The sequence below is a fragment of the Mytilus edulis genome, chromosome 11 (assembly GCF_963676685.1).
Source record: "Mytilus edulis chromosome 11, xbMytEdul2.2, whole genome shotgun sequence".
Taxonomy (NCBI): Eukaryota; Metazoa; Mollusca; class Bivalvia; order Mytilida; family Mytilidae; genus Mytilus; species Mytilus edulis.
The window spans coordinates 73,778,711-73,802,562 of NC_092354.1; the positions used below are offsets into that span (position 1 = coordinate 73,778,711).

General features: G+C 31.4%; 1 protein-coding gene across 1 annotated transcript; it reads left to right on the top strand.

Annotated features, from left to right (window-relative positions):
* The first annotated feature begins 4,265 nt into the window (after positions 1–4,265).
* LOC139496255 (sulfide:quinone oxidoreductase, mitochondrial-like) lies at positions 4,266–23,387 on the top strand. The gene is made up of 10 exons (XM_071284753.1): positions 4,266–4,602; positions 9,129–9,299; positions 10,996–11,049; positions 12,940–13,137; positions 14,242–14,345; positions 15,748–15,853; positions 16,776–16,959; positions 17,434–17,501; positions 18,346–18,524; positions 20,041–23,387. Exons 1-10 carry the CDS (start codon positions 4,411–4,413, stop codon positions 20,123–20,125), a joined length of 1,341 nt encoding a protein of 446 aa, XP_071140854.1. The 5' UTR covers positions 4,266–4,410; the 3' UTR covers positions 20,126–23,387.
* Positions 23,388–23,852: the final 465 nt, after the last annotated feature.

Consider the following 23,852-nt stretch of genomic DNA (forward strand, 5'->3'; position numbering starts at 1 on the left):
TGTTGAAGGTCGTACGATGACGTATGATTGTTAACACATACTTCCTTTGGTTTCTTATGGAAATTTGTCCATTGACAACAAACATACCACATCATCTACTTTATATAAGTATTGTATAAATTACAACGTATTTTGGTGATCTTGCAAAATGATCGTAATCCCGAAAATCGTAAACATATTTTCTTATCTTAAAAGGGGGCAAGAAGGGTTCCATTAACAGGCCAATAAATAAGATAACAGTTAATTTTTTAAAAAAAATTAAAAAATAGGGGATTTTTTCTCTCATAATAACAGTAAACAGATTCACAACAATGTCAATTTCAAGAAAGCAGACAACAGTTAATTAGTCAATTACAGTACAGAATCAATGATAATGAATATATGCCACTTTTATCTAAAATATAAAGACACAGAACCAGGACATAGGAGCACAGAACCAGGACCGTTTTTCTTATCACCAGCACAACGTCAGGACAATTCCGTTTAACGAACTTGCACGACTTTTGCAATATAATATTGTTGTAATATACTTTGCATGGTACTTATGACGCATCAGAGAAAAATTAAGCAACAAAACAGTCGTTTTATTGCCATTCTGATACAATGTAAACAAACCCACCAGCACAGAATCAGGACCCACCAGCACCTGACAGGACCAAATCACCAGCACAGAACGTTCTCTCGCAGGACAACCATACCCACCGTGATACTGCTGTTTTATGTTCGGTCGTAAATTAATTTTAGGTGTTTATTATTCTCTGGTTAACATGTCGAAATGTAATTTATATTATTCATTAATATGGGTTTCTCTGTCTTGGACAGGAAGAAATGGAGAGAAACTGTAGTCGCCCTATGTCCGTCCCCCTTGGGACGAAGTGGATTAAGTCGAGTAAGTCTCTGTCTTGGGTGTTCTTGGATTTTTTTTTTTACTGCATGCCTGTCATGTAATGTCTTTATTTAGAAGTATTTTTAACATTCCTATTCAGCGAAAGGTTTGGCTAGCCATAAAATCGGGTTCAACCCACCACTTTTTTTATAATGTCCTGTACTAATTTAGGAACATGACAGTTGGTATCAAGTGCATGGTTAGCTTTTATGTATGTTGCTTATGCGTTTGTTTTTGTTGTACTTCAGTTTGTATAGTGTTCCTCTTGCAGTTGATGTGTTTCCTCGGCTTTGGTTTGAAACCTAGATTCGTTTTCTATCGATCGATATATAGGTATACTACTGCCTTTGCTTGAACATTCTGTTAAATATACCGGTACCATGAAACGGATCTTGTGATGATATACTGCATGGATTGTGGTCAATGTTGGCTACAGTCGACGAGGTGAAACATTTTGCAAGTTGGGTAGGAAACAAATAGTCCAAGTTTGAAGAAAGTGTCTACTAGATTGCTTTTTTTAGTCTTATAGTGGATTTTGATTCCTAAATAAACACAAAAACTGAGGTTCGTGGTCTTTCATGTGACGTTTGTTTTGTTTCTTTGTACAACAGTACGTCAGAAGCTATTGGTAATTCCGAATGAGAATATAAACAATCCTGAATTATTGGTTCCAACTAAATCATACTGACCAACGAAAGCAAATACTGGAGTTCATAATTATCCTTCTTAACGAGTTAATTTTAGAAAAATATATATTTATTCGCATCATAACTACTACTGTGCAAAGTGTCAATATATTAGACTTAGCTTCTTGTCCTTCAGTAGCCATTTTATTTTTGGCGGTCATAATATCTAAAACGTTCTTTCGGTAAGCCAATATTCAAAAATGTTTGTTAACGTCGTAATCCTCTTTAAACATTTCTCAAGGACAAAACGCAATAGCAACAATAATGATAAAACAAGATACCGTGGATTCATTTAAATTCTTTTGAAACAAACTTTCGCGGAATTGTGTATATGTAACAGGCAATTTTCAAGATTTATGCGTTTTGTAAAATTATTTTATAGGATAAATTTTTCAATAAACTGACTCTGAAAGTATAGAGCACAATAATAATTACCGAATTTTAAGGTTTGCATTTAAATAAAGACAACAGTAGTATATCACTGTTCAAAAGTCATAAAACGATTGAGAGAAAACAAATCCTGGATACAACCTAAAACTGAGGAAAACACATAAAATATAAGAAGAAAACCACATAACAACAGACATTTGAAGTGCAAGAAAAAACGATGGATTGAATCTGGTTTTGTGGCTAGCCAAACCTCGCGCTTTAGGGCAATGTTAAATATACCGCTAAAATGACAACAGTATATAACAAGAATACAAATAAATGCAAGAACACCCAAGACAGCGGCATACATAAATAAATGATATACTTGTTAATCACAGAATAACAACGAATAACTAAAATTATTTTAGGACAGTACACAAAAGCAGCATAAGAGAATTACGAACTGTGTGTCTGTCACACGAATGTATCAACGCCACAAAAGTAACGTCACAGGTAAATGTCTTAAAATTAGATATATATCAAGATTAGGTTTCTAATGATAAAAAGTTTTAATGATAAAAAAATAAATAGGTTTCTTATGTCAGATAAAAAGATTTAATGATAAAAAAAAATCTACTGAAATTATTTAAAATTACTGAAAATGACAATAATTTGCAGGTTTTGATGCACATGTGTCCTCTTTGTTTTTTGGGTTTTTTTTTTTTTTTTTTTTTTTTTTTTTTTTTTTTTCTGGCAAATACATCGTTTGGCGTTTATTCTAGATCTGATCGCAATCATATTTGATGGAACCCAGACCATGACACTTTCAGCTCTGTAAATACTATAACGTTTGAAAAACTTAAGGTTCCTTCAATAGCACACTCATGAATATCTTCTTTCTCATTGTTTCCAAAAGATTCGAAGTATTATTAGCTTTTTTAGTTTGACTTACATATTTCGGCTTATCAGTTCATTCACAAATATTTGGAAAGTGGATGCATAAAATCAGGCGCTTACCTTTTGGGCGTACCTTAATATGTCTCTTCTTGGTTGATTTTTGCTTCATTTGAATATCCGTAAACTGCTATCGCCCTTTTTCATTCAATTGTAAAGACATAGGAATGACCCCGAGGCAGAGACGATGAAGATTAAATAATCATACTTACTTACCATGATGAAACGAATGCTTTAGTTTTACTGTGCTGTATGTATTAATTTGCATTCTTTCCTAATTGGGGACATTAAATAGTATGCCTTAAGCTTGAATATAAGGAAGGTAGCAAGCACTCTTCTACAAAGCATGTCGGAAGGTAACATCTGTCCCTGTACATGTCCAACTTTCATCTGTACCTTCTATTCAGTCGGCAGTAAACATTCTTGTCCTTTATCCGTTCGATTCATTGCAGTACTTGCCTTCGTTTTATTTGATGTATCAAAACATGGGTTCTTGTCCTGAATAAGCATGAAATATTTGCTACTAAAAGCAAACAAACAATATCATTCTTTATCTCGGCTTCAAATTCACACTCTTGTATTGAATCTAGATTTTCGAAAAATAACACTTTGTAATTTATCTTGATAAAAATATATCTTAAAATTATCATCTGAAAAATAAAGTAATACAAACTAAAAAGATCATTACAGCTATACAAATTTTCCAAGCCTGGTATTTGAGGAATACACTTAATTTTACATAATTATGCAGGCGCTGCTGGAATTTTACTATATATATAGCTACATAGAAATGGAAAGTTTCCAATTGGTAAGCTCTAATTATCTCTTTTGTCGTAAAGTTTTAATCTCAACCGTCCATCATTACATTATCAAATTCTAGATGCAAGTCAAGATATATACTAAGTAGTCTTAAATGTGTCTGTTGTGTCCTTTATTTCAAGTTCGATGGGATATATATACGTTCATATAGAACATATTCACCAAATTTTGAATTATTCAGTAGTGATAGTACATTATCAATATAGCGGAAAGTAAAGTTAACGAATACCCAGTATCTAACAAAAGTAATGTAAATTGGTTATATTCACTGCTAGATGCACATTTCTGTGCAAGGAAAGTAATAATAAGAAAACGAGCTTCTTATTATTCATCTAAAGTATGCATGTCTTCCATTGTATTCTTCAAATTATAACTCTGATTGAAATCAAAAGGTCTGTCAACATGATAAAATAATCATAACCCCCATCTTTTTTTTTTAAGTTTGATGGTCGTTCCCTTTATTATCTACACGGTAATCCACCTAATTGATTTTTAGACAAGCTTTTACGAAAGCTAATGTTTTTTTATGTTGACCCTCACAAAAATTTACCGGATGTTGTTTTACAGCGTAAGAACGACAACTCTGTCTGAGTGCCAGCTGGAAAGACAGTTTCAAATATTCAAAATAATAATTAAACTACACATTTTGACATACTTGACATTTAGTATACGTTCGTCTACGGAACAAAGTGGGACATGGCGAGTACTAAACTATTAATGGTAGCCTCTAGGAAAAGTGTGACAAAAAGTTTTTCGACAAGTTCTGCGTCGTTGGGACGTCATTACAAACTGCTTATTGTTGGTTCCGGTAGTGGTGGATGTGCCATTGCAAGTAAATTTTCAAGGAAACTTGGAGCTGGACATGTTGGTATTATTGAACCAAAAGATGTAAGATATTAGTTTTGATATTGTACAAGAAAGTGGACTAATTACCACGATCATGATGATTAGTATAGGTGAAGGCCATCATCTTACTCTGTCAGTTGTAGTAAATAAATGGTAAACTAGTCCAAATAATACACCTTATCGCTATTTGTCCGCCATTGCTGGATATCACACAGGTTCCCGTAACATTTTGATGTCATAAAACAAAATATCTGACGCCACAATGGAAAAGTGATTGTTGTATGTGTCAAAAGTTCAAAAGGCCGGGTCAGCGGCCAAATAAGGCTAATAGCGATAAGGTGTATTATGACCTCTTGAAATGTGTAATGAAGAAGCCTCAAGAAGGCATTACAGAAAGAAAAATTCAAAATAATCTTTCATATTTTTAGACTTATCATGCTAAGGCCACCTAAAATTAATTAGTAGATTTTCATCCTAAGTTTTGAAAAAAATGGGGCGGGTGGGAGGATTTTATTTTTTAAATTGTATTTAATATGAAACCTTCTTGTGACGTGAACTTCATACATATATGCAAGTGTTATAATTAGCTTATAACAAGTACATGTGTAAACATGCATAAAGAATTGTACATAATTTTTCAAATTCTTAAAGAAATATCTCTGATTGGCAACGACTGTTCTACATGCAATTGATACTTTAGAAACCTATTTCCAGTTAACAGTAAAATCATGGAGAAATTCTCTATTCAGTTCGACTACTTTTTAAGCGATGGTTTGTAGTCCCCATAAAATTATGCAAATGCAATGGTATGCAACACAAGTATTATGAATGAAATGAGAACTCAAACAGTGTTGGTAATAGTAGGGTTGTGCTTTTAAGATTCTCAAGTTATGCAAGACTAAGCAAATATAATTACAATGTAAAACATGAAGTTGTTTAATGACTCTTTTATTTAAGGGTACTTGGTGTTTATAAACCAAAAACAATAGCCATGGGTAAATCTAAGGGATTTCTATAACACAATGTGTATGTTTGCTGACTTTTTGAACTCATTTGAACTCAATATACGGTCATAGTCTAGATCTAACAAGTTCGTGCTTTTGTCAGTTTCTTTAATCCAGTTATGTTTTTTCTACCAATGTGTTCCACGATCATGCGCTTTTGAAATCTTTCTGAATCCAAATTTGCTGAGACAAAGTTAATGTTTTATTAAAAAAAAATCACGGTTTTCTAATGACAGAAATTTCCAATTTGTGACAATACCGCGATTTGCGTTCTTGGTCACAGCGTATTACTCGTAACCCGAATATTTCATGACCTTCTGATATTAACCTATCTCTATTCTCCGTAGATGATATTGTCATCATTGAGCAGCAGAATTTGTCAACATAATCGTTTTAAAGTACTCGAAACAAGAAATATGAAAACCGAAATTTGAAACAGGAAGTTCGAATGAAACGAAATTATTGACGGTTACCTTCAACGGAAATGAACAAAATACGGAAATGTAAATTTTTCAAAATAAAAAAAATCGGGGCGGGACGATTTCAGACGGGCGGGCGGGGATGAAAATCTATCAATTAATTTTAATTGGCCTAATATTCAACTACAAAATTTGAATATTTATAAAAAAGACTGAAATCGACAACTAAATGTAGGGTTACACTAAAGACGTAAAAGTGGACCTGAAAAGACCTGAAAAGACCTGAAAATATACGACCAAAATTATTTAAATTGCAATAACTTTTTTTTTATTGGATGGAATTTCTTCAAATTGGAATTTTATTACAAATGTAATTGCAAATATCCATATTTCATTAAAATCTAAATATTTAAAATTTAATACACATTTTTGATGTCAAAAGTTGGACCTGAAGGGACCTGAAAATCTATGGTCGGACTAATTCTAACTCCAATAAATTTTTTAATATTCAATGGTTATCTTTCAAATTTAGATTTTGTGAGACTAAAAGTTCAGTTTAACATGTTTAATGATAAAATTAAAAAAACATATATGGAAAATATTGTTGGGGTGTGAAAACTCGGACCTGAACGGAAAATTAAATGACATAAATTTGCTTGAAAAGACTGCGGTCAGATTTATTCAAGATCTTAACTGTTTTCAATCAATCTCCTTGAAATATGAATTTTGTTACAGGAAAGGTTTAATATATCATTGAAATGATAAAGAATTTTATTGAACATATAATGGTTGAGTTGCAAAATTCAGAGCTTGTCGGGGAAATAAAAGTCATGAATGGATCATATATGTAGGGGTAGATGTATTTAAACTCGCACACAACATTGTTTTTTCTATTTGTTTTTATTTAAGTCAAAAGTCTATTGAAGAGAACGAATGACTATATATATATACAGGAACATATTTGAATACAAAATACCTTGTTGATGATGAATCCTGGACCTAAAGAAAAAAAAAGAAGATTGCCCGTTAAAATTATTCAAACTTATTCAACTATATATCTGTATACATATATATTAAAGCAGGTCTTAAACTGTTTTATTTATAAAATGAAAATAATAGTATTGCTTCCCCATAAACTGGCATATGTAATTTAAAAATGCGTGTTCGTCGATTGGAATGTCACAGTTTTAATTACATCAACGTGTGCCAGTTGTAATTCACACCTTGATAATTGGATCATTAGTCTAAATAAACATTTCACTATAATCTTTTAATTGGATTATCACTATATCTTGTTACACAAACTATAAAACATTGTTCGGTAACAAATTCAACTTTAAACTTTACAAATTAAAAATATAAGCATATATATATATATATATATCAAATAACACGTGAATTCAGATCCACGCTCTAACTTTTTATAAATAGTCAACTTTGAATTGTTTTTAGTCAGCTGCAACTGATTATCATAATAGAAATAAACACAAACAAGGGACACGATACATAATTTATTTTTAAAACCAAACTAGAAGTTAATTTTCAAAATTACATTAATTCTTTTTCTCAATTTGTTTTCTATTTAAATTTATCAAAATAAATAAATGTCTTGTTCTTTCGAGTTTTGATTATTCTTTGGTATCTCCCGTCTTTACTTGTATCAGTTTTGCGTATCTTATTAGTTTCTTCTGTCAATGAAAATAAGAAAGAAGATGTGGTGTGATCCCAATGAGACAGATCTCCACAACTCCGAACAGGAAAAGTCAACAACCATATTTTTCGTCTATGTTTATAATTTTAGGCTCATTCAGATTTTTAATTTTCCGTTCAGGTCCCAGTTTTGACACCCCAAGGATATTTTTCATACATATTTTTTTATATTATCATTATATTGAACTTTTTGTTTCACACATCAAAAGTTAAAAGGTATTCACTGAATATTAAAAAAGTTATTGAAGTTAGAATTAGTCCAACCATAGATTTTCAGGTCCCTTCAGGTCTTTTCATTTCTCCCTACAGGTCCAACTTTTGGCATCAAAAATTTGTTTTTAATTTAAAACATTTAAATTTAAATAAAATATGGATATTTCCAATAAATAAAATTCCAACTTAAAATAATTCCATCCAATAATAAAAAGGCTATTGCAATTTGAATAATTTTAGTCGTATATTTTCAGGTCTTTTCAGGACTTTTCAGGTCCACTTTCAGGTCTTTAGTGTAACCCCTAAATGTTGTGTTTGGCAAAAGGTGCTTTATTATAATAATTTATTCAAATATAGTTATACCAATATCAATAAGCTACAATGAACAAAGCGTCAATATGAAGAACCTGAACCCCAATGTGGGTAATAATAATAGTAATTAGAAAAAAATAACAATAAAAAAAAAAAAAATTACATCAATTACATATTGAAAAGTGGCTGGAACATGCTCTTTTCCTTAAAACCACATGGTAATATAAACCTGGATGAAGTATCAATGGGAAGCAATCTCTTACAAGGCGTTATCAATTAGGTACAATGAGAGTTGCCTCCCATTGTACGCAATTGACAACTAATAGTGTTTGGCGAAAGGTGCTTTATTATAATAATGCATTCAAATATAGTTATACCAAGCATGGTATCAATAAGCTACAATGAACAAAGTGTCAATATATAGCATAAGTCATTTAAGTCAACTTGAACTGTCTATTCTGACAACTCAATCAGACCAAGTATCAAATAAAGAGTTTTGACAAAGTAAATCATTGTCAGAATGAAAAAGATCTATGTCAAATATGAAGTCTTTAATAAAGTAAAGATGCGATAAGGCGATTTTGAGTATTTTTAAAAACTCTTTTTGTAAAAATAAAAATAACATTAACATGTACATGTATGTTATTGCTTAAGAAACATATAATTTAAGCATTGAATGCACATATATGCATGGCTTTACATCATGTACAGTGATCATGCAATGTACATATTTCTGTTACTATTTAAGACCATTTAGAGCATTTTGAAATTTTTCAAACTTCTGCTGTTTCCATGGCACAATTCAAACGAGAAAACTAATGCACTGAGTTATAATAAAACAAATAAACAGGATAAGCAAAAAACAAAAATAGTTTAACAGACAACAATATGTCAATCATACTTATTTCAGGACCACTATTATCAACCTTGGTTTACACTTGTTGGAGGAGGTATCAAGAAAGTTGAGGATTCAGGGAAGAAAATGTCAGAGGTCATACCTAAAAAAGCTGATTGGCTGAAAACTACAGCTGAGGCCTTTGACCCTAAGAACTGTACTGTTACCACTGCAACTGGCGAAGAGGTAATACAAATTGTTTTATAGTGCTTTCAACAATGTTCAATGAATTTTAGTACCAGCAAAAAGGAGTAGGTTTCTTGGACTTGTATTATACTAAACTTGCTAAAGCTTGACAAATTGTATCCACATTCTTTTTATTTTGAAAATGTTTATTTCCCTTTAGATGTATCTTGATTTACATTGGGATGCTATTTCATTGACATATACTTATTAATTAAAATCTTCTTTTATATTTTAACAAAAAATATCATGTACTGTACAAGTGTTTATGAACCATATTCTGTCAACGCAAAACAGATATATGAAAGAAAATGTTGTATTAGTGCCAATGAGACAACTCTCCATCCAAGTTACAATTTGTAAAAGTAAATCAGTATAGATCAAAGTACAACCTTCAATACTTGTTTAAGATAACTACATTTTAAGCCTGTACTATGCCAGAGGGTATAGATGGGGTTTACAGATTTGAGAGTATTTAGAGAAAAAAATGCACTCTAAAGAGCAAATTAAATAAGAATAGTAAAAAGCAAGCATAAAAAAAAGATGAGAAAAATAAGACAAAAACACCCAAAAATAGAGAAAATTAAAATGAGGAATAGAGGTTCATGGAGTGCTGAAAGACAAAAGAATGAGTAATTATGCATGAATGATTCTTTATTTACATGATGTAATGTACATGCATGATGTATATATCATTTTGTAATATTAAGAGCTTCAAATTGAAGAGGATAATTGGGTATTAAAAATATTGCTCATATATGACTAACTTCATTGAGGGATTCAGAGTAGAAAATATGTGAAGCAAAATATTTTCCTATTAAATTTTGTACCACTAGACAATATTTCATGACTATGTATCATGAAATAATATTGTCCTCGTCTATGGAAACATGTCCAGAGAAGGACAAATTTTCATAGTGAAATTTTGTCTGTATATAGACAATATTTCACAGATGAATACAATGAAATTTTGTCCTGTTAAAAGGAGGTTATTTTGTGAGTATTGAGACAATACTTCATAGACAGATTGTAATGGAATTTTGTCTCATGAAGGGAGGTTATCAACATATATTCATGTACAAAATGATGTAAGAGAAAGTAAATATGATTTTTTTTATTCCTGCGAAAAGTGCCTGTGTATATATTTACAAAATATGTGATTGTCAGTACATTACTTATATTTGTACATTACAATCTAATACAATGAAACATATACGCTAAACAATTCTTTAATCTATAATTAACCACTTGTAATGTATCTATGCAAATTTGAAAATCACTATTAGTAATACTATAAATTCCTTGCTAGCTATACAAATCATTTCAGTTATAAATGTGCATGCTGTGTACTTTTTCTAATTGTTAATAATTCGATTAAAAATATTTTCAAAGCCAGTATTTCATAGTGAAGTATTGTCATGAACAGAATTTCATAGTGAAATATTGTCCAGAAGGAGGTGACAAAATTTCACAGACAAAGACACTATTTCATAATGAAATATTGTCCAGGACAATATTTCATTATGAAATACTGTCAGTGGACAATATTTTATATGAAATTTTGTCCGACAGACAATATTTCATGCGGGACAATATTTTATGTTACAAAAAAAGCAGATTACCATTACAAATGTATTAATTTTAAGCTTAGTGATCAATGCATTTTTATTATACAGTCATGTTATATTTGTTTTTGTAGATAAAGTATGACTTTCTTGTCATGGCCTGTGGTCTTCAGCTTAACTATAATTTGGTATGTATACTTTTAGAAGAACTTTTGATACATTATACATGGTCAAACTAATCATGCTAATTGGAATACTGTAAATTCACAAATTATTGTGATGTTTTTATTGATGTGAAAAATTTGACAGTATCAGGCATGCAGCTTCAAAATATTAATCACTTGCATAATTTCAGTAGGGATTTTGTTCAAAGAATTGTTTTGCTTTTAAAATTAGATCTTGCATTTATATCAATTATTCTTCATTCTTATTAATTGATATATATGGTAAGCGTTATATAATTGATAAAACAAGATACACATATTAACTGATAATAGTTTATGTCACTGTCAATAAGGAATAATATGTATTCAAGGTTTTATTTATTTACCAATAATATCTGGTATAATTTAATATTTTTAGAGGTTGAATTTTTATGCCCCACCTACGATAGTAGAGAGGCATTATGTTTTCTGGTCTGTGCGTCCGTTCGTCCGTCTGTCCCGCTTCAGGTTAAAGTTTTTGGTCAAGGTAGTTTTTCATGAAGTTGAAGTCCAATCGACTTCAAACTTAGTATACATGTTCCCTATGATATGATCTTTTTAATTTTAATGCCAAATTAGAGGGTTTACCCCAATTTCACGGTCCACTGAACATAGAAAATGATAGTGCGAGTGGGGCATTCGTGTACTGGGGACACATTCTTGTTTCCGTTTAAATTCTAATTCGTAAACTCAAACGAATGTAAAATATTTATCAAATAACTACAAACTCTTTCATGGGAGAGACAAGTGCACATTTTATTATAAATATGAGTATAATTTTGTTGAAAGTTCATATAAATATATAACTATTAAGCAGCTTGTACTGGTTTCCCCATACTTGTGGTCCACAAATCTGAAAATAAATAATATGATGATTAATAATATTATTTATTTTGCAAAATGCTACTGTACACTTTGACTGCAATGGCTCGTGCATGAACTAAATATCCCAATCGAACCGACCTTACTATAATTAACCAAACACGTGTTAACTATAAACAAACAACATTTTACATGTTCGATTTTGTACAACTTTGATAAATACATTAGTCATTCCCATGTCTTTTACTTATGAAATAAAGGGAAAGCTATATTTTCTTTTTTTAATTATTTTTCTTAAATTTGTTCTTATTGTTAATTTGTTTGTCTATAATATGATAATAATTGGTTTTACCATGTTTACTATTAGTCTAGTTATTTTCAACAGAAATACTGTCTTGAACTGTGAGTTACTTTTATCTACAAATATTTGTTGTAGATTTGAGTACTTGAGATAAAAGGTTGAAAAACTGTTAACAAATAATAATCAAGCAAGAAAAGTATTAATGGTGGCATGTTTTGACTCCCAAAACATTAGGAAAATTTCAGAGATTGTAAAATAAATATTTGTATATTAGAATATTTAGAAGGAGCAGAAGGAGTCTAAGATTATTCAAAACTTGAAAGAGAAAACTAAGTAATTCTGACAAATTTACTTATGCAAATATTAGTATTACTTACATCTTCAGGAATATAAAACAGTCATAAAAATCAGGGTTTTGCATTTACAGGACCAAATTGATAGTTCTTCAAATTTTCTCAGGTGCCTATTACAAAATTTTAAAAAGTTAACATGACCAAATATATTTTTACAGGACATATAATTAGAGTCCTGTCAGTCCTGTGATAAAATCATTTTATTTTTAGTAATGGCCCTTACTGCACCAAATCCATGCACTTTTACATGTAAATAGAGCTTTTAAATCTACTTGGACTTTTTTCATTTTGGCCTTCAGGAGTTGTCAGCTTTCAGATTGAAGTGCATAGTGAAAGATTTGGCATTCACCTGGCATTGCTAAATTTGAATATGTGATTGTTTTTGGGTTTTTTTTCCAGATCAAAGGTTTACCAGAAGGATTTGACAAGGATCCTATGCTATGTTCAAATTATGACTATGAGTATGTGCAGAAAACATGGCCAGCTATTCAAAAGTTCAAGGGAGGTAATGCCATATTCACAATGCCAAATACACCAGTTAAGTGTGCAGGAGCTCCACAGAAAATTATGTACTTAGCTGAAGAGGCCTGGCAAAAGGTAGGATTTATATCTTTGACAAGTACCTGTAATGAGCTAGAATACTGAGGCAATTATTGCATGCATTTTTGGAGATAACTGAATTGTATTTTAAGCTACAACGGCATCAATTGGTTATTTGTAGGTCACAAATTAAGTTTACTGATGACGCATTAGCGTGGCCAGTAAATGGGTATAAATTTACAAATACATGTATCAAATCAAAAATTGATGCCATTGTAGCTTAGAATCCCGGGAGGGTTACTTTGTATATGTTTAATGGTATGAGTGCACCGTAAAACAGGGTCCCTTTTTCATGTCCTGCTGTTTAGAACAGGGTGGCTCTTCATACCCTGCTGGTGAGAACAAGTTTTATTTCAAACAAAGTACTTGTCTAGAAAAGGATCACTTATTTAACTGTTTAAGAAACAGTCTAGAGTCCAGATCTATAACAGCATCTATTTTATACGGTTTAGAATAGGGTATACATTTTCTAAGGGTGTCTAGAACAGGGTATGTATTTCAATGTTTTCTGGTTAGAACAGGGTATGATTTGGCAAGTGCTGTCGGCACAATTATACCCAAAAAGATAGCCTCTGGCCTTTGTTAGTCTTGTATTATTTTAATTTTAGTTTCTTGTGTACAATTTGGAAATTAGTATGGCGTTCATTATCACTGGACTAGTATATATTTGTTTAGGGGCCAGCTGAAGGACGCCTCCGGGTGCAGGAATTTCTCGCTACATTGAAGACCTGTTGGTGACCCTCTGCTGTTGTTTTTTATTTGGTCGGGATGTTGTCTCTTTGACACATTCCCCATTTCCATTCTCAATTTTATCAGTTACCCTCCCCCCAGGGCATAGAATACAATATTGACCTTGTCCATCTGTTTGTCTGTTTGTTCCTTCAATGGATAATGTTGTCAGCCTTTTTCAGAAACTACTTAACATAAGGTCTTAAATTACTTAATAGTAAGTCAGCACCTTCCGGTGGATGTCAGTTGTAACACATGTGCGTTTTTTATGATCTGTCGGATACATTCTTCCCGTTAACCATTACTTTAAGTGACAAGTCTTGTTAGGTTAGCATGTCAATGTACATGTATGTATTCTTGTATTTATTTCAGAGTGGTGTTAGAGGCAAGTCCACTGTTATGTATAATACATCATTATCTGTACTGTTTGGTGTGAAAAAGTATGCTGCTGGTCTACATAAAGTGGTGGATAGTAGGTAGGTTTTATAATACATTATAAATAAAAAATGACAAATGAGAGTGACCCATGCGTGGTAAATTGCTGTACAATAGAATCCCTAAATTGGATACCTTGGGTATGCAGGATTTTTATGATAAAAACATAAAAAGTTAAAGCAGTTATAACAACAACACTTTAGTGTTTGCTTAGCTGTGGAACTATAACTCTTAGGTCCTTATGATACTTTATGATGATTTGCGGACCACACATCTATCTTTATTAAAAAATATCATAAGAACCTATGAGCTATGGTGCAGCAACTAGGGATTGCTGCAGAAAATCAACTGAACAATTGGAAAACAACTGTCAAAAGCTTTTTTTATTAAATAAATTTTTATTATGCCCCACCTACGATAGTAGAGGGGCATTATGTTTTCTGGTCTGTGAGTCCGTTCGACCGTCCGTTCGTCCGTCCGTTCGTCCGTTCGTTCGTCCGTCTGTCCCCCTTCAGGTTAAAGTTTTTGGTCGAGGTAGTTTTTGATGAAGTTGAAGTCCAATCGACTTCAAACTTGGTACACATGTTCCCTATGGTATGATCTTTCTGATTTTAATGCCAAATTAGAGATTTTACCCCAATTTCACGGTCCAATGAACATAGAAAATGATAGTGCGAGTGGGGCATTCGTGTACTGAGGACACATTCTTGTTTTAAATAATTTTACATGTTTACATTGTTTAGCCAGCTAAACCTTCCACTTATTTAATAGTTATCTACCTTCTACACATTAGTGGGCCTTGATGGCCGAGTGGTCTAAGAAGTTACTACTGTAATCACTAGTCAATCAACCCTGTGGTTGTGAGTACAAACCCCGCTCAATTAACCTCCATGATCATGGTCTTGTAGTGGGATGCTTTTACTAATGTGTCGATTTGATTTGATTTTTGGTGTTTTAACGCTACTTTAAAGCACTGCTTTTGGGCTTTTTCGTGGTGGCCAGTTTTTATTGGTGGAGGAAGCAAAAGTGCTCGGAGAAAACCACCAACCTTTCATAGGAAAACTGATAATCCTAGTCAATTAAGATTGGAGTCGAATGCATCCACACGAGAGGGATTCGTACTCATGACTCGTTCATAAAAAAGAACTAGAGAGTGGTCTATGGGGAAAAAGTAAATATTTGAATAAGAAATAATATAAAATTCAAAAAGATTCCGCGAGTGTATTTTAAAAAGCTTTAATTTTGAAAATTCATAAAATATTGAGTTAAATTTGGGCTGCTGTGTATACATTTATAACGTCTAGCCTAAGAAGAAAATAGATATCTATCCATAATTTACCTCGGGTGTATTCTCAAAGCATTTGAAGAATGTCTTATAGAAATTTAGATGAGGTTGTAAGTCTAAAGAATATTTATTAATTTGTTAATTTTTATGTTTTACAGGGATATCAAAATCAATTATCAAAGAAATTTGATAGAAGTGAATACAGATAAAAGAGAGGCTATATTTCAGAAGTTAGACAGTCCTGGAGAAACTCAAACCTATAAGGTAAGGCTATTTATAATGAGAAGATATCTGTATTGTTTTTTAAGCTCAGATGGCATCTATTGGTGATTTGAGGGTTGCAAATAAAGTTTACCAGTGGCGGGTTAGCAAAGCCAGTATTGGGTATTTGCAACCATTAAGTCACCAATTGATGCTGTCAGAGCTTAAAATACTATATTGTTATTTCCATTCTAGTGAAACTGACAGAAAACAAGATCAAATCATACATTTAAAATCTGTCATTACTTGTCTAGGCTAGCATATATGTTTTCATAGCATCAATTGTGAATTAATGCCATATATGAAAATTGATGACGTTATCCAATGAAAATGAACATTACAAACAATGTTGCTTTAGAATGATTGATTGATTTGTTTTAAACTCTATTTTCAACTATTTTGTGGTGGTAAATTTTTTGTGCAGGAAGCTGCCATGCCTGTAGAGTACCAACAACATTTGGAAGGAAAACTGACAATCTAAGTCAATTAAGATTGGGTTCAGGGTCACATGCCATGTCCTGGACTCAAACTCACAACCTGCTTGTCAACAGGCTTAATGATGCAGTAGTTTTAACTTAACATAGCCCATTACACGACCAAGACTTAAAAGGCTATTTATATTGTACTGTGGATTCATTTATCATGTTTATGTTCATTGGTAGATTAAGGAGAAATTGCATGTTCGTGGATATTTAGTTTCTTGTTGAACTCTGAATACAAGCCTAATAGAGCTTTATAATGTCCCCTTGAGCAAATCATTTAGTTGTACACCTGTACCCTTGAAACCAAAGAAAGTTGGTATCCAATGAATGATTTTTTTACAACAGCTTAATTTCTATCACAATTTTCTCAATATTAGAAATATGCAAACAATTCTGAATTTACAGATTTTTTTAATTAGTTGTATAATTACTTTTTATTGCAGTATGATTTTATGCACATCACACCTCCCATGTCCACACCTGACCCAGTGAGGAAGAGTTGTTTGGTAGATGAAGCAGGTTATGTTGATGTTGATCAAGGCACGCTACAACATAAAAAATATCCAAACATCTTTGCCATTGGAGATTGTTTTAACGCTCCAACATCAAAGACAGCAGCAGCAGCAGGTAAAGTATTTATAAAGTCATGTGACAGTCATGTGTATCAATATTGTAAATGACCAGGAAAACAAGATTTGAATCTAAACTATTTGTTTGTGAGACATTCATTCAATAAGGTACAACATAGGATTGACCCTCAATTGACATGATTGAGTTAAATTAAAGACTTGAAAATATGTATTTGCTGCTCTTTACTTAATAGCATTAAGCATTATGTTAAGAGTCAACACTGGTCTACCCTGATATTGTGTCAGGATAGGGGAATTTGTCTTCCTGTGGACAGTTACCTTGTTAGCTACTAAACAATCTCCAATGTATCGGTATTTTACACGGTGAGGTTCATATTCATATATTATTTATATTCTTAGTCATGTACAAGTAATATTTGCCACTGAACCTTTAACCATCTCTTGATGCATGGACTTTCAGACACACACTGGATTTGTAGAATCATTAATAATTATATCTTACTGCTTACAGCCTCCCAGAGTGGATACTTGGAGAAAAACCTGACAGCTGTAATGAATGGAAAACCTGCTTATGCTAAGGTATAAATATCTAGATACTGTAAATTCAGAAATTATTGCGATGTTTTTATAATTGCAAAAAAATCAAATAGGGGTATAATCGCAATGATTTAAACTTGCATTTTAATATTTTTTATGCGATTTGAACAGGGTTTTTCTCAATATCACAAAGATAAAAATCCCATTTTAGTCTAAAATAACAAACTTGCAATAATAAATGCATACAATAATTTCTCAATTTACAGTAACAAAAATTGATCTACTTCATGTAGCAGTATGAATAAATCTAAATTAAAAAAAATATAAGAGTAACATGTAGTTTAATTAAAAGTTAAAACTGCAAAAGGATCATCATGACAAGATCTACATTCATCTACACTAGATTTTTTTTAATAAAATCACAATAACAAAATCTCAAATTTTGTATGTTGTTAAAGAATTGCAATAATAAATGCAATAATTACATTGGTTGCAATGAATTACATTGATTTCTCAGTGAAATAAAAACCAATAATTTCACATGTGAAATAAACTTGGTTATTTCACTCCTCTGACGTCATACAAAAATAGGGGTTGTCATGACGTTGAATCAAAACAAATTGTGAATGTTAAGAAAAAGATATAGTTCATTTTATATTCTACTTTAAATTAAGAAAATAAGCCATTTGCTAATGTAATAAAATAAATAACTAATAGAAGATTTCAAATAATTGAAAAATGTTCAGCTCATGACTGAACAACACTACACTCATTTGTGATTTAATGCGTTGTTCAGTTTATCTTTGAAAAATTTTCTCTATTTAAATTCTCCCATTAGCATGATTAGTTATTGTATAGGTAATTACAGTGAATATTTTTATTTCAGTATGATGGCTACACGTCCTGTCCCTTGATAACTGGACGTGAAAAATGTATAATGGCAGAGTTTAATTATGATAGTTTGCCATTGGAGACCTTTCCAATTGACCAAGGGAAAGAGAGGAGGTCAATGTACCATGTGAAGAAAGATATTATACCTATGATTTACTGGAATATGATGTTAAAGTAAGACTGATGATCAAGTTATTAGAAGATAACTGTATCATGTGTATTGTGTTCTAAGTTTGGCCTTTGTGATTTTACTGTTGCAAATTGAGTTTACTTAGTTGTTTGTAGCAAAGCTGGGTAAATGGATATTTGAGACAGTACTTAAGCTTGAAATACAATATAATTATTTCCATTCTAATTGTTTCTGAAGGGATTCAATATTGACATGAAGAAGATTTTAAGGCACAAAATGTGACTTTTTTGTATTTTTTTTTTTAGAAATAACATACCCAATAGTACAAACGGACGCCTAACGGATGAAAATAAAAGTTGTCCGTTGACAAAATTGTTATCCATTGGGAGTCCGTTGATGTACTGACCGAATAAAACGGACGTGTAACGAATGCTTGACGGACACACACCGGATATGCACATACCAGAAACAGAAATGTGCTGGACAGAACAGATGTCAAACGTACATCCAACGGACGAGTACCGCATAAAACGGACACCTAATGGAAGCATACAAGATAAAATGGATGAACATTTAGATATATGGAAAAATTAAAAAACGACAATGATAATACATGTAAATTGCATAAATATTCAAAATGTTTCTGTGTAACTGGTTTTGGTTTGTTCTTCAAAATGCTGCCAAAGTGCAGTGTCTGTCCTGAATAATCCATTTTATCCATTAAACGCCCGGTACAAGTCCGTTGGTGAATTTATGTTCCAGACCTCCAACGGATGTATAACAGACACTTAACGGATACAAAATGGAAACGAAACGGACGAGTACTGTACAGAAGGGACGCCTACCTGACATTCATCGGATATTTCATCGGTTGGACATCTGTTCAAAGTTTTGAACATTATGAGTGCTCAAAAATTTTCCACCGGACAGAAGGGACATCGACGAATAAATAGACATGCAACGGATATGGACGGACGTCTAACAGATAAGAACAGATGTCTAACGGACATGAACGGATTGAAATAAGTTATCTGTTAGTCATCCGTACAAGCTATCCATTAAGGTCACAGTGACCGAGGCTTTAACCCGTCACTATATTTGACAAGGAACGTCTAATGAAAATTAAGGTTACAAACAAATTTGTTGATTGGTTAAGCTGTTGTATGAGGTTCATAATTATTAGACTACTATACAGAATAAATGTGTTAAAATAATAAAAGAAAAGAGAAAAATGGATAAAAAATAAAGTAAGGAGAATATTTATTACTAAAATATAAAGATTAGGGAATGATGGGCAAATAGAAAAAAATGGCTTGAAATTATTTTCTTGGGCCAAAACCTGGCCTTAATGCCCCTACTCTTTTGGACTGTCACTGAAATTAGGGTATGTTGTATAGAGGCAGAACATTTGCATTTCAAAGAGCACCAACAAAGCCCTTACATAGTTGTTGCAAGGGTTGTGTAACCCGTAACTTTGTCAGTTCTGAAGATTCTATTTATTTTGCTTAGAATTTGAATGTGCAAAAAAAAAAAATTTTTAAATCCATGTATCTTTTTCAGGGGATATTGGAATGGACCAGCTGCCTACAGAAAATTGATGCATTTGGGAACAGATGGTCCAGAAAAATTAAAAGACTCATATTAAACAAAAAAGTCCAATGGAAAAGTCCTTAAGAACAGTATTTCCAATTATCAACTAATCAAGGGAGATAATTTGTGCTTTTGATAATTATATAATGAATCTCAATTTATATTATCAAATGAATATTCCATAAGTTTGTTTAAAAAATAATATATATTTACAGTACTTTTGGTGAATTGGTGCATAATAATTTGTAAATGATTAGCATATCTACAAATACTTGAATGCGATTGGTTGCTAGAACTTTTGTCCTTGGTTTATACTTTAATAGACATTGCTGAGACTACTTTCTAAACTTTTGTAAAAACTACGGTATGTTGATTTCACTGTAATGTATTTGTTCATTGAACAGAATTCTGGAGTTTCCTCCAAGAAAGTTGAGATCTATAAAAATAACCAATGGTTGATTTGCTAGCTATTAGAGGATTTAACAAACTTTTTTGTGTGTGTTAACTGGACCCTTAACTCACAAATTTATATAAAAGTCCTTCAGATAATTATTCAGTTTATGAGTTATATAGTTAACACCTGGAAATAACCTCAAGAAAAAAAGAGATCTGTTACATTCATATATATTAATTAGTACCGTCCTGTTTTTTTTCAAATTATTTTTTTATAAGATTGAAAATTATGTTTTGGTTTCTAAATTTTTAAAATGAATGCTGCCATTTGTTTTTAATTCTTCATTATTATTGATTTATGACATAAGTATTACATTACCCAACACTCATAAAACATTATTGAAGTTTTTTCAGACTTGTCTCCGTTGTTTGTTTATGGGTCAGAGGACCATTTTTTGAGAGACATTTATTAAGCAGGAATTTGGCAATGGCTAGTTTAATCATAGGGAATTGGGGATTTCAAGATTTGATGATATCATGATGCTTGATATAACACATTATTTTAACTAGAAGTGGGAATTTGACATTTATTTTTTGGGGGAAATGGGATCAGACCCCACGGACCACCCCTTTTTGATGTATCAAAAAGAGGTATTATAAAACTTGTAGAAACAAATCTATTATACAGTATTTTGTTTGTTAGTTGAAAATTATAAATGTAACTTCTATGTCATTTGGTCTCTTGCTGAGAGTTGTCTCATTGGCAATCATACCACATCTTCTTATTTTTATGCCCCATTTATGGACATTATGTTTGCTGGTCTGTGCGTTGGTTCGTCTGTCCATCTATTCGTTCATCCGTCCTTCTTCAGTTTAAAGTTTTGGTTAAAGTTTTTTATGAAGTTGAAGTCCAATCAACTTGAAACTTAGTAGACATGTTCTTTATGTTATAATTTTTCTAATTTTAATGCCAAATTAGAGATTTTACCCCATTTTCACGTTCCACTGAACATAGAAAATGATAGTAACAATGGGGCATCTGTGTACTTGGGACACATTCTTGTTATATTATGTTGTTAGATGGCCATTAATGTATCATTGATGTTTTTTTGCATTTTTTCATATTCATAATTTGTATTCTATATTTTATTTAATGTGCAATTAGGTTAGATAGCTTTACTTTTATTATATATTTGTATGCAATTTTAAATAATTCTTGCTCCTCACTAGCCCCTGGCTTTATTTTTATTATATATTTGTATGCAATAGTTATTATCTAGAGTCCGGTGGTGGCCTCAAAAAGAGGAAGTTCAATGACTCATCTGTTTTAAACTGTATCCCTGTTCCCTTACTCATCATACAATTGTGCCCTTGTCCCACCTCCATTAAACTGTGTCCCTATTTCCTTACTCATCATACAATTGTGCCCTTGTCTCGCCTCAGTGTGTAGGATTGATTGATAAACTTAAGAATGGGAATAGGGAAGGATTGCTTTACATTGCATTAGCGCTAAAAGGCTATTTCCCCAGGTAATCTATATTAATTGGCTTCATTTTGTCCATTATTCCTTTCCTTTATTTTAGACTGATGAAGGTAAATTGCCTCAGATGAATATCAAATTTTCAATAAACAAGTCTAAATGAAACGTATGTCTAGCTGGATCTTCGACCTCATTTTTAAAGATTGGTGACCACATCGTTTAGGCCAATATTAAACTTTTTCTTTTGTTTTATAATCAGGCTACAGCAATTCAAGGCTGTAAGAATAGAACATAATATAATGTAAGACTCTAGGAATGATCTGAATTTTTTTTTAAAAGATATGGAGTTATTTCCCTTACACTGTACTTTTCTTTAATATAAAGTTATTTAATTTTCTGTAAATAAATGTTAAATATAAGGTCAAATCATTTTACTAATTCAATTGAAATATCAAACATTTATATACTGCATGAAATAAACATTTTTTCCATACATTAATTATATTATACCTATAAGAGGCTATAGCTGGAAGCTTCTATGGCTGGGCCATATTATTTCACCTGTGTCTGTCTGTCATTTCAAATGAATACTAAAACAGATATTTTTCCCTTAAGTCTGTAGTTGTTGAGCTATTTTTTTTAAACGGGTATATTATGATTTATGATTATGATTTAATATGAGTAACAAATATAGATCAAAATTCGTTTCAAATAACCTGCCCAGGTAAAATTATATTCCAGCATTTTTTTAATGATTAAACATTCATTTTGCCAACAAATCAAGTTTTTCATGCTGGTGACTCTTTTAAACAAATACCTTTCAGCTTTTGAAAATGTTTTTTCCCTAGTCATAACTTAAGTGCCATAATATTGAATTTTTTTATTATGTATCTTTGAATTATTGTTTTTTAAAATGAAGTCTTTTAAAGGCTTAGTGCCATAGCACTTAAAATTATTTATTGTGTAACTTTGAATCATATTTTAAAAAATGAAGTCTTTTAAAGACATGACATGTGTTACAGCAGGAGCCTTAATACACACTATACATATATCTATATGCATGTCTATAAAGATGTTTTGCTTTAAGCTTGTGTTCCATATATTGTTGTTGATATGTGTTGCCATATATTTGTGTTCTATATATTGTTAAGCTTTATCTTTACATGATACAAATTCTATTTTTTATTCTGTGGTATTTAAAATCAAACATTTAAGACTCACTTTTTTACTAACAAGGATCTGCTGTATTTTTTTCTGAGAATCTGTAAATTTATATATATTTTATTTTTATTCCTGCTAGTAGCTTGGTACTTTAATAATTTTAGTTGGTAATCGTAAAATAATATAAAAGATCATTTTGTAGTAGCTAAAAAAATCATTGCCTTTGTATTTTTCAATAAATTTTAAACATTTGCTATGAAATTACAATAAGGAGATAATTTTAGATTGGTAGAATAACTATTTTCTACTTCTAAGTGTTTTCAATGAACTTGAACACTTATTACTAAATAACAAAAGGGAGAGAATCCTAGAAATTTTAACATGGATTACAAAAGTCCAAAAAGGGAGATAAATTTAGATTGGTCGAATATTAAGTTTTTGCTTCTATTGATTTTTCAATAAGTGTTTAGATTGATTTTATTTCTTACTGAGACTAACTTCAAAACATTTCGCTTTATTTTCACTTGAATTAACCATATTTTGGCTACTCTACTTATTTTCTTATATGTTTATTTCTAAATAACTGTTTTCTAATATGAATATAGTTAATAGCTTGCAAATTAGTTAAAAATGATCTACAAAAACTATAAAAACTTATTTGGACCTATCAACCATGATAATGAAATCAAGTTCAGATGTTACCTGTCTGTAAAACATGTTCACCTAAAAAGCATTCCTTATACCAAAT